At 38.1% G+C, this 12,884-nt stretch overlaps 1 protein-coding gene across 1 annotated transcript; it reads left to right on the top strand.

The window, feature by feature from the left end:
* Positions 1 to 9,169: 9,169 nt before the first annotated feature.
* LOC121748823 (proteasome subunit alpha type-7-like) lies at positions 9,170 to 11,571 on the top strand. Its single transcript, XM_042143357.1, has 3 exons — positions 9,170 to 9,495; positions 10,403 to 10,817; positions 11,254 to 11,571. Exons 1-3 carry the CDS (start codon positions 9,323 to 9,325, stop codon positions 11,416 to 11,418), a joined length of 753 nt encoding a protein of 250 aa, XP_041999291.1. The 5' UTR covers positions 9,170 to 9,322; the 3' UTR covers positions 11,419 to 11,571.
* Positions 11,572 to 12,884: the final 1,313 nt, after the last annotated feature.

The following is a 12,884-nucleotide window of genomic DNA, read 5'->3' as shown; positions in this document are numbered from 1 at the left end:
ATTGATCCTTAATATCATGAAACATTCAAAAAATTAATTTTTCCATGAATTTTGAAATTGAAATATAATATCACAAATTTTATCATGAGAAAAAAATGGTTTTTTTATTGGTGGAAAATAACAAACTCAAGGTAAAGTTCATGATATTATTTGTCAATTTCAAAGTTCGTGGGAAAAATCCAACTTTTTGAAAGTTCCATGATATTAGGTGTCAATAACCCTTAGAGCATCTCACCGCACTGCCACGTCATAAGGACATCCAACTGCACAATGGCGGACATCCACAAGTACATCCCGACGGACATCCACAATAATAAATATTCACAAATTCACCAAATTTAAACAATTTACGGAATTAAAATTTCGACACGAATACGGAGAAAATGCAACCACTTTATTTAAAACAAAAAACATACTTAATTATTAAAAAATACATAGTTAAAAAAATAACCTAAAGCTCTGACAAATGCGGCCCTCGTCTCACTCCTCGTCGTCCCCGCCGCCAGTTCCGTCGTCACTCACGGGCAGGGGTGGCAATGGCATCCCCAAATCGCGCCGCATACTCTCGATGACATCCTTCAGCATCAACTTGTATAAGGGGTCAGCCGTTGCAACCCACTTCTCCATGGTGATTAAAAGTGAATCATGTTGCTATTGATAAGGGGTCAGTCCTTTTAATCACGACCACCCTTTGGGGTTAATAAATACGGGCGATCGTGATTAAAATGATTAATAAACAGACAAGGAGAACTAGGGTTTCAATAACGAGTTGGGCCAAAAATTAATATTCAAAGAAAATGACCAAGAGTTTGACATTATCCAACAAAATTCCAAGTATCTAATATTCAAACGATTCAAGTTGCAGGCCCAACGAATGATAATTAAAAGCAAAGTCACAGCGGAAACGACCAAGAGAAAGAGCGACGTCATGTGTGGAGACACAACGACTCTCATAATTCAAAGATAAACAATTCATTCTCCAATTTACTTGCTAAACACCACCATATTCTCGTCGCCGCTCAACCTGCACATAGGGAAAACACATGCATGGTTGAGTACTTAATATACTCAGTTGACACATGCCGAAAATAGTTGATAAAAGTTATGTCATTCATACCATAGTGAACTCGAGGTTTACATTTAGAAAAGAATATCATCGAGTATCACAAAAACAGTTTCATACCCTGGTCAGGCAAAACAATCTCCCCACTTCCTCAACAATCAATCATTCACATCCTCTTACCATAGTGCGACGAAAGTGTGGCCACACTATTCGCCCACGAGACCGACCGACTAGCAAGGACGGCTCACGATCCCACCTGTGTACACTAGCCTGATAGGGTTTGCGGCTCTACTCAGACCCGAATTCGTTTAACATAGCCCTATAGCCTAATGGAGCGAACTCACAAACTAGGCATCGGGCAACAATCTCAACATAGCCCTATAGTCTAATGGAGCGAACTCACAAACTAGGCATCAGACAACAATCTCATCATCAAAACAAACATGGCATGACATAACAATTTAAACCACCCTTATTCCACCATAATCATATTTTTGAAAGCGTAAAAGAGTTTAGTAAAAGAAAGCCCACCTCGACTGCTTAAATTCTCAAGTACTCTCTTCCCTTTGGTATCACGATTCACTTGCGATGATTCATCTTTAACATTTAGATAATATATATATCAACACATTTTTCAAATACATAAATAAAGATGCATGCATCCTAACTAAAGTCTTTTATCTCATTTCTAGATTTTCACATATTTTTTATTATTCTGTCGTTTATGCCCAAAAATTTCTCCGTTGGCTCCTCGTACTTTCCTCCAAAATGTAGAAATTAATCTCAATATTTATTTAAGCGCTCTTTGAATTATTCCGGAGATTAATTAAATATTCATCACGATTCATTATCGGCCCAAAACTTAATTATTTCTCCACCTTATATCTCCAATTTAATTAAGACCCCAACTAAAAGAAGGCCCTAACTTTAAATAGATCATCCAATTAATCTATTAAGCCCAGTTTCCTTAAATAATGAAAAGGCCCAATTTTTAAACGAATCAAAAGAGGCCCAACACTCCACCATCTCCACACCTCTCTCTCTCTTCGACATAATTGGGAAACTCCACCCCGTCGCCTTCACCAACAATCTGGCTGCCCCATTGATGTGAATCAAATTGTACATCTTTATTTCCCTAACTTTGCATGATTTATATAGTTTGATACTTGCAAAAGTATGTTTATGGTGTAGGAAAGAAGCTCGGGTGATGAAAAGGTGGTGCAAAAAGGCGTCGGAATCCGGATAGCCCACGAAATGAGTCACCCGGCTGGGTGAAATATTTTACACAAGAGGAGTCCAGAAACTTCGCCCGGTCGGGCGTTTTGAAATTGCGAAACGCCCGACAATCTCAACTGCAAATCAGCAGTTTTTCGAGCAGTTTCCTTTCCCAAGAGAAAGGACGAAAAAAAAGAAAAGAAAGGGGGGAGGAAAAAGAAAAGGAAAGAAGAGAGATAAGGTGACGGCTTGGAAGATTGAAGGGGCATTCATTGGACTTCCATCATCCCGGGGAGATTTATTACCATCTACACATCAATTTCATGAATTCTTCTTGTTTATTGGTTGTTGATGTGTAACTAAATTCCAACGTTGCTCCTAATTTGTGAAAGATGTGAATTACTTTAGGATTCTATGGATTAATTTTAGTTTATGATCTTTTCTACGGTGCTTTTTACGTTGAATTATAATTCCGACCTGATTTATGATTCAATCTTGTCTTTTAGTCAATGTCTCTTTAACTTGGTTAAAAGGTGGAAACGTAGATAAAGAGTTTGAGATTTGTATCGTGTTCAGCATATGAATCTTGGATAAGTTGATTTACATGCCGTTACAATAATTGTTGGACATTTACTATGCGCCTGTAGAAATGTTCAATTGATTTTGTAAATGATTTATGTACGTTGGAACTTAGAAGTTGGATTAGAGCTTACTATGCGTCTGTAGGAGTGATAATCTGATGAGTACGAATTTGATCTTAGTGTTCAGCAAGGTTAAATTTAAGCATCTACGAACATGTTCAGTGTGAGTAGAATGAACGAGATTATTACAACTTTCATTAGATTAATCTCTAATCCATAGGTTAATTGGTCCGTTAAGTTAATTCACATCTGGAGCATATTAGGAGCGACGTTCTTTATCTCTTGAGTTTCTCTACTTTCATAACCTTAGTTTGTAAATTTAGTTTATTAACTTTGTCAATTCTTGTTAAATAACCTACGCCTCCCTGTGGTTCGACACTCTTTTACTACAACTGCATCTGTACTCTTGCAGAAAGTTGTAATTTTAGAGCTAATTTATTAAACTTGTGTGTTCTTAATCCATTAATATAAAAGCTCGAAAAATACACATCACCCATCGTCGCTCCCCGGTCGCGTCGACCCTCACACCGGCGACCACCTCTCGCCGGGAGAACCGGTGCTGCTGTCGCGCCGCTGCTCCGTCGCCGTCCAGATCTGTCTGCACAGAGCCGTCGAGGGTCTGGTAGGGCCGATGTCAGCCGCTGCTGTCCCAGCCTGTCGGTCAGCCACCGATTGACTCTGACTCCACCCCGAACAGACATCGCGCAGCCCCGAAACGTCTCGGAACTAACCCGTTCAGCCCGAAAGACTCCAATCCCACGAAAGGTAAGTTCCCCTTATTCAAGTTATATTCTTTTGGTTTTGATTGTGTTGTTTAATCGCAGTAAAATTGGAAACAAGTAAAATGAATCACATGTATTTGAATATAGTCGAGGGGATGCTAATCGTGTGGTATGGTTATATTAACTTAACGTTTAATTTATCATCATCACTGTTAATGATCTGATTAGCATATTTTACGACTGCAGTCCGTACACTTGAAGTCAATTAATATAGCAGAAACTCAATTGTTGATTGAATATGTGGGGAGTGAAGTGTGATGATGTGTTGGGAGCAGAATGTGATAATTCATGTTTAGAATTGGGTAGGAATTTTACCTCTGTGAATTGAATTTGGTTGTGGAGTTCACAAAGCTGAAAAGGGAGATTTTTTTAACGCGAGAGTTTCGATTTCTGTTGATAGCAATCTGACGTTAGATTCTGAAATGTGAGTAATTTAGGTACAAATCGATGGAAGAATTGTTTACCTTGAATTCAGATTGAGCAGAATGGGTCTTGGTTTTTCTTGCTTGCAGAGAACATGTAGAATAGGAAAATAAACTGAATTGGAGATTTAAAATAGAGGGATGAGTGGTTAGGATGCGAGAGAGATTTGGGGAGAGATGGGACAATTTTCCCAACGTGGGGAAGGAGAGAAATTTTCGAATTATGCTTTCTTCTCTTTTTTTTGGATTAATTTGAATTTATTTGATATTTATTTGCAGATCACGGATGATGGATATCTCATCTCGGAGGAGGATAATCTTTATAGAATCTCTAATTAAAATTTGAATTAATGCAGCTTGGTGACCAAGTCAACAAGGAGAAGATTTAATATATTAGTTTCTTTGTAAATTGTGCAGCCCACGATTTATTTATCACCGGACTGGATTTTTGTATTATTTATTTAATTTATCGAATCCAACACTGAATCGAGTCCAATAAATATTCCTCACGGAAATGAATTATTTAAATTCGCATTGTGATTTACTTCACAATTTCTAGCTCTAGTAATAAATTATCAATTATTCACAAACATTTTATTTCACCTCACATCAATTATTCAAAGCAGCCACGTCACATAATCAACAGAGTTGACCCAGTCAAAATTCCAACTCAAAATTAGGTCACGGAAAGTATCCAACAACAATTCCACTCGACAATTAATCCACGGAATTCGCAACATTAAAAACATTAAATGCAAGTGCTTTAGGGTTCGAAAAGTAGGGTTCAAAAAGTGGGCGTTACACATAGAGTACTCAGGCTCCAACTAGCTAGGTTCCGAATAATAAAACCTTGTTTCGAACTCCTCTTGTGGACGTTATCAAACGAGACTCACCTCGCGCACGATTCAATATAATAGCAATCCTAGCAGCGCTAGATATTAATCACCACTACCCAATATGCCAAGATTCTTGGGTTGCGAAAAACCCGCACCTTTTGGTAAGTCAAAGTAGTGCATAATCAATACCGTATGCTCAATGCTAACGTACATTGATTGAGATATTAATTATCAATACCTCGTCTTTCAGTAGATAGCATAAAGACTCGCCTTGCTGTTAGATCCAATTCAGTGCTATACCACACCAATGTCATCTTATTTCAGTAAGGCTTAGAAATATGCTGACTGACATTGCAACCTTTCACGATAGGTAGTCTAGGTCTATCTAGGTTGTGAAATTCTTATTTTTCTTTGTTCAGAACTGACCGTGTTATCTTAAAGTGGACCATGCCCACAACCGGTCTACTAAAACAAAGACTTAGACTTTGTTACGTTGCTTATACATTTAAATATGAAATAAACATCCATGAAATGTAAAACATAACAACATAACAACATTATGACAAAAATAATCTGTTTTATTTCTTTGGAAAATAGCATATATAGCTTTACAGTATTCAATCACTCGAAAGGTGATTTATAGTATACAAACTATAACAATGAGTACTGTGGGGGAATCACTAGACAATAAATCCATGTAGGGGCGATAGACATTGTCTCCGGGTGATGGGGGGACCCCCTGCCTGCTCCCCCGCAGCGGCAGGCATGCCCTGCATCATCCCGGGCATTTGGGGCATCATCCCGGGCATCGCGGCACTCATCCCGGGCATTTGGGGCATCATCTCCGTCATCGCGACACTCATCCCTGGCATTTGGGGCATCATCCCACACCAAGGGGGTACATATTGTAGTACTCGGGCATCATCCTCGCCATTTGGGGTTGGGGCATCATCGGCGCCATTTCGGGCATCATCCCGGACATCGGTGCACTTCCGCCGGCATTTCCCCCAACTCTAACGGAAAAGTCGGCGTTTGTGACTCGCTCGTGGCGGGGGAATTACTATCGAAGTGCTCGATTTATCTTCAAAAGAAATGAAAGTAGAGAAAGATAAACTCGTTAAAACAAGTGGTGTGAATGAAATGAAGTTCAACTAGCCGTATGTATAGAGTTTTTTTAAAAAGAAAAATCGAAACGTCCATCGTGTCACTGCAATGGCGGACGTCACGACGGACGTCCTCGGAATGCCGCGGAACTTCGGTGTTCGCAATGCATGTCCGCCTCCCTGCTGCCTAATGGCGGACGTCCCGCGCGGACGTCCAGCACGCCGATCGGACGTTCGCCGAGACGGCCCCGTTGTGATGCTCTTATATATTTTACATTCTGCTTTAATAATAATTTATTCATAGTAGTTATTTTTTATAGAAAGAAAAAATGGCGTTACATGGGTGTAAAATTTATTTCCTTGCGTAAATAATGTATTTTCCATAAGAAATGATACACATTCGACTAAATAATGCCCAATGTCATATATTTTGAGCACAGTTTATAAGTTCATGAGCATAAATATTTCATATAAACCCATTTTAATTACTAATGACCAATGTATAAGCCCATTTTCTAATTTTTGATTACTTATTGAATCTAACCTAGTTTCTTGTGAATTTATCAATTTTAACTATCGTAATGTTACTACCTCTAATAAGGAATCTTGACTTGACATGTTCGGATGACATGTTATTTATTTTTCAAAATTAAATTGTGAACGAGGGAATAATTTTTTCATTACTTTCCTCATGTTCATGAAAAGCATGAACATTAGGTGTAGCATAAGTTTTAATGTATAATTATTAAGTTAAGAGATATTGATAAAGGTTAATGTAAGTAATTTTAGTTGAGAGTGAGCTCCACTTCATTTATAGTGTAGTGTAATATGTTGTTTAACTATTTCAAAAATAGAAATTTCATATTTTCTAAGGACAAACTACTTTTCAGGGACGGAAGGAGTAATATAATATCAAATAATAGGAGTAATAATCTAAAAATAATTAATTAGTAGTACTACATTACATTAATATAAAGCATACATTACATTAATATAAAGCTCCCTGACTAAATGAATAAATATAAATTTGAGACTACGACAATAAGGGTAGGTGAGGTGACAACGGACTATGGGGGAAGATGTGACGGCATGGAGGAGGGGGAACGACGAGGACGGCGCTGAGGAGCATGAAGGAGGCGGCAACAATGTAAGAGGTGGCAACGACGAGGAGGGAGTAACCATATTGGGATGTGTGCGTTTGAGAGTGCACGCACATGAATCCTTGTCTATATATGTCTCATAAAAATAAAGAATTTGAGAATGACACATGTTATAGTGCAAAATTAGTAAATTAGGAGAGAAATATATTATTATTTAAAAATGGGTCCATTGCATTAAAAAGAAAAACTTACTTAAAAATAGAATGGATAGTTTTGAGAGATGTATCAAATTAACAATAGTAAAGTTGTGACAAAAATGGTTTGCATAATAGTATTAGATCATTAACCCTACATTATAGCATATGTGTATATTAAAAAGGGTCATTTGCCTGAAAATACATGAACTTTGAGGTTTTTCTGGTTTTTTCCCCTAAATTTTAAAATTTGAATATAAATATATGAACTTTTAATGTTTTTGATTTTTCCACAATATCCAAAATCAAAATACGTGTGGCAAATTAAAGCTTATGTATCAATCAAAACTACACCGACATATTTATATTAACTAATAAAATAATAAATTTAAATTCCACATCAGCCATCTCTTATGGACCACACCTTCCTACTCTTTCTTGTCGCGCTCTTCAGTAAGGCTCTACCGCCGCTGCCGTCGGGACAACGCCGGAGATGTTTGCATCTCCATCAGCCGTCTCCTTGCTCAGATCGAAGATCGCGCCTTCATCCTCAGCTCCTGCACGCTCCTCCGCAAGCTCCCTCTGCAGCTGCCCCTCCACCTTAAAAAACCTCCACAACTTGCAGTGCGCCATGGCAATTGCCGCCGACGCACACCCCGACAGCATCTACGGAAACCACCACTCGCCTCAGTGCTCATTCTGCAACGGGGATGACGATGCGAAGAGGATCGTGAAGAATTCGCCGTGGAAGAGGAAGAACTTAGTGCAGAGGTGGAAGATCTCTTCCGGATCGAGTCCATTCGCGATTCCTTTTTCGACACCTTCCAAACAAATCCTCCTCCATCTGCCACAACTTTAGCACTTAGAAGGAGGAAGTGCCCCCGGGCTGCGCAAGATCTCCGGCAGCGGATGGCTCCTCACCGCCGCCGTACAAGCCGATCTGTGGCGCTGCTCCTCATCCACCACCGGAGTTTCCACCACGTGAGCGTCTTTACCTTTCGCCATTGATGTAATCTTCCACCAAGATGGAGAGGCGGCAGGTTGGAACTTGAGACACGAACATCTCCGACGTTATCCCGACAGTGGCGGGCAAAGCCCTGACGAAGAGCTCGACAAAAAAGAGCAAGAAGGGTGAAAGATGGCTGATGTGGACTTCAAATTATTATTTTTTAATTAATATAAATATGTTGGTATAATTTTAATTGCCACATAAACTTTAATTTGCCACATGCTTTGATTTTAGATTTTGGGGAAAAAATCAAAATTACCAAAAGTTCATGTATTTATATTCAAATTTTAAAGTTTTGGGGAAAACCCAAATAAAAATTCAAAGTTCATGTAAAGCCCTATTAAAAAAATTAACTATGTATATATGTATTATTAAATCTATGACATATATGATATTAACCCTACATTATATATGTGTATAAAATTAAATACGTATATATGTACTATTAAATCTACGGGAGATATGTTACACATAATATTGTATCCTATTATTAGATTATTAATAATTTTAAAATAATTATATTATGGCATAATATTAAATACAAGGATATTGGCACATAATATCATGAAACTTTAAAAAAGTTGATTTTTCACACGAACTTTGAAATTGGTAAATAATATTATGAACTTTATTAGTGAGAAATAACAAACTGAGGATAAAGTTCGTGATATTATTTGCCAATTTCAAAGTTCGTGGGAAAAACGAAAGTTCTATGATATTAGGTGCCAATATCAAATTTTTAAAAGATATTCACCCAAACTCCATAATCGTTTACCACAAGTGCGATTTCAACACAACACAAACCTTTATTTGCCATTTATCGTGTTGCCCAAGCTCTGTTGAGCTCTCTCTTAAAACTCATTCAATTTCTTCCCCACTCCTCTTCGAATCACCAAAATCATACTACTTCAAAGAAGAAACGAAAGAGATTCCGGCAGATCGCTAGATTGTTGAGATATGGCGCGATACGACAGAGCAATTACTGTTTTCTCCCCCGACGGCCACCTATTTCAGGTGGAGTACGCTCTCGAAGCCGTGCGCAAGGGTAACGCCGCCGTCGGTGTTCGCGGCTCCGACACCATCGTACTCGCCGTCGAGAAAAAGTCCACTCCTAAGCTGCAGGATTCGAGGTTTATTCATTTTCTCTCCGCTACACGCGTGATTGCAGATCGGGAAATATTTTTTTCACTGTCAAGTGAATTTATTGCGGTTTTAGATGTATCAAGAGATCTATTTAGGGTTTAGGGTTTGCTATTTATGTTTAATTTATTTCGTTTGTGTTTAGGAGTGTTTTTTAATAATTCATTTGCGGCTTTATATATGAATTGCTATATTTTTTTTCAGTTTTTATAATTTTCTGTTGTCTGACTATGTCTTTGTTTTGTACTGATTGTTCCATAGCTATAGGGTAAATTCAATTCCGGGTTGAGCTTTGTCTATTATTGTTGTGTCTCTAGCTTGAGTTTATCAGTTTAGTTAGTGTTCATTGCTGTGTCTGGCTAGGTTTGCCTGTTGATGAGAAGAAAATAATTTAAAGCTTGGTTTGATGTGTAGAATGATGTAATTAACCTAGTTTTGTGATGTTGCAACTTCGGATTGTAGTGAGCTAAGAAAATGCTAGAGAATGCTTTTTTTCGAACCTGGTTTTGCAAAACACGAAAAGAACACGATGAGTCGTATAATTTAGAGAGATGCTGCTTGAATACTTGCGTGTGTTTTAGAATGCAGGTCTTTGAAATGGTTGACATTTTTTCCGAAAGAAAATTAACTTAATGTATGGTTCAGATTCTTCAGAACCATTTTGAGAATCAGTTGTATTCCATTTCTTCTCTCGTCATGTTAACCTGTTAACTTGAGTCTATAGAGTACGGATTTTGTTTGTTAACCTGTTAAATTGTCTAATTTTTTTAACAAGTTACAAGTCGTGTACATGTTTTCTTTGCTGTTCCATTTTGAATCCAATATCTGTACTTCAAATTTGGTAGGTATATAAAGCCCATTTGCTGTTAATACCTACTTCTATTTGGCATCTCTCAGGTCAGTGAGGAAGATTGTCAACCTAGACAATCACATCGCGTTGGCATGTGCAGGCCTGAAGGCAGATGCTCGCGTTTTAATAAATAGGGCGCGTATAGAATGCCAGAGCTATAGGCTTACGATTGAGGATCCTGTAACCGTTGAATACATAACTCGCTACATTGCTGGTCTTCAACAGAAGTACACCCAAAGTGGTGGTGTGAGACCTTTTGGCCTTTCAACCTTGATCATCGGGTTCGATCCACATACGGGTACTCCAGCACTGTATCAGACAGATCCATCAGGCACTTTTTCTTCATGGAAAGCCAATGCTACTGGGAGAAACTCAAACTCTATCAGAGAGTTTCTTGAGAAGAACTACACCGAAACATCTGGCCAAGAAACTGTGAAGTTAGCCATCCGGGCTCTACTTGAGGTATATTATCATTGAATCTCAAAATTTATTTCACTTGTGATGACCATGTCTGTGCTATTTCACTACCAAGCATTCTCTTCACAAAGGATGAGGGTTATTCGTATTATTCGTTCTTGACATGATCTTTTTCCAGTCAAAGAGGTCCATAGGCGTTCTTTACTCACTAAATTGAACTATTGTGAATTATAATATTGAGTGGTCAGTGATGTAAAATAAAACTAAATGTAGAATAGGTGTGTATGATCACTGTGTGGAATCTCAAAGGTCAATGAGTTGTTAGGGTAAATGGCAGATTTCTGGAACTTGTGAGTTTGCCCATTACATCTTTTCTTGGGGTGTGTTTTCCGAAACTTGGTATTTTGGTAAGAGTATTTACATACTGCAAATGCGTTGTTTGCTTACATGTCTAAGGATTTTTCTGTCATCTTGCTTGAAGGTTGTTGAAAGCGGAGGAAAGAACATCGAAGTTGCTGTAATGACTAAAGAGCAGGGACTGCGCCAACTTGAAGAAGCCGAAATTGACGCCATAGTTGCTGATATAGAAGCGGAGAAGGCGGCTGCAGAAGCTGCAAAGAAGGCCCCGGCAACCAAGGAATCTTAAGCTCTTCTACTTCTTTTAAATGCTTCACATTATAACTTTTACTGGCTTGTATTACAGATTATGGTCTGTTGTTGCTTTATTTAAAATGATTCGTGCCAAGGATTATTTTTCGGCCTATGATCATTACTTGAAGGAAGAATAGTTTGATGTTCATCGATTTATTTCATGCTTAATATTCTCGTTCACTTAGCCCATTTATCCCATTTTTAACACAGGTGGGAGTGTTTTAATTTCACAAGGGCGTGGAGAAAATTGTTAATCTAGTATCCCTCCCAACTAATAATTGTTCTTATTTCACTCACATTTTGTTATAAAACTATAATAGTATAAAACTAGGATTAACTTTTTACTATCTTTTTACTAATTTTTTCACTCGTTCTTTATTATTATGCTTTAAAATCCGAGAATTCAAAGTGAGACTTTTATTGGTTGTCTAAGTGAGTATTTACCAGAAAGTGCACACCAATTAAGAAATAGAAGTTTTATATTACCGGAATATAATTTTTTAACTTAGGTACCTAAAAGAAACTAAATATATTCCGTATTAAAATACTATAGTACTACTATCAATGTAAGAGCATCCGTAATGGCGCCCGTCTCGGCGGACGTCCGCGCTGGACGTCTGCCATTGTGCAAGGGTGACGCGGAGCGGATACGGACGTCCGTCGCGACGTCCGCCATTGCGTTGACCACACGGACGTCCGCGCGAACGTCCCGATTATTTGATTTTTTTTTTGAAAATTCTATAAATACGGCCAGAAACGAAACATCGCGTCTGTTCACGAAGCATTTCGTCTCTTTCATTTCTTAACTGAATTTAAGAGTTTTTTAAGGAGTTTCGAAAATTGCAAATCAGTCCTTCGACTATCAGAAATTATATTTTCGGATGAATTTTCTACACAACCCCAGCCAGGGGCTGCCGCCCCTTGGACCCCGCAACTCGGGGATGCTGCCCCCGGACCCCCATCTAATCACAATGAATTCAAACAATCGTGCACTCCGCACTTCCAAACTTATATGGAGACCATTATGATAATATTGATCAATCAAGTTAATCCAATTACACTAAAATAACCAACAGTATCTCTCTCTAAATACTTTTAATAACTATGTATGTTTTTTTAAATAATGTGGTTGCAATTTCTCCGTTTTTATGTTCAAATTTTAATTTCGTAAATTGTTTAATTTGGTGAATTTGTGAATTTTTATTATTGTGGGAAGTCCGTCGGGATGTCATTGGGGATGTCCGCCACTGTGCAGTGAGAAGTCCTTATGACGTGACAGAAGTTGTTTTTGAGATGTCCGCCGAGACATCCGCACTACTGCGAATGCCCTAACGGAGAATTCAAAAATCCAATTTTCAATTGAAATGAAATCGAAAATAAAAATAAAAATAAAAATAAAAATAAAAATAAAAATGGAAGGCGATTTTGGTCTTTTGAAAGTCTTTAATACCCACGCTGCTT

Source organism: Salvia splendens, chromosome 9 (genome assembly GCF_004379255.2).
Source record: "Salvia splendens isolate huo1 chromosome 9, SspV2, whole genome shotgun sequence".
Taxonomy (NCBI): Eukaryota; Viridiplantae; Streptophyta; class Magnoliopsida; order Lamiales; family Lamiaceae; genus Salvia; species Salvia splendens.
This window is presented reverse-complemented; position numbering and strand designations above follow the sequence as displayed.

Bases quoted from the DNA above. Each gene is read 5' to 3' on its own strand.
- LOC121748823 (XM_042143357.1), top strand. From the start codon at position 9,323: ATGGCGCGATACGACAGAGCAATTACTGTTTTCTCCCCCGACGGCCAC. The intron at 9,496-10,402 runs GTTTATTCATTT...GGCATCTCTCAG, and splicing joins CCTAAGCTGCAGGATTCGAG to GTCAGTGAGGAAGATTGTCA. The intron at 10,818-11,253 runs GTATATTATCAT...TCTTGCTTGAAG, and splicing joins CCATCCGGGCTCTACTTGAG to GTTGTTGAAAGCGGAGGAAA.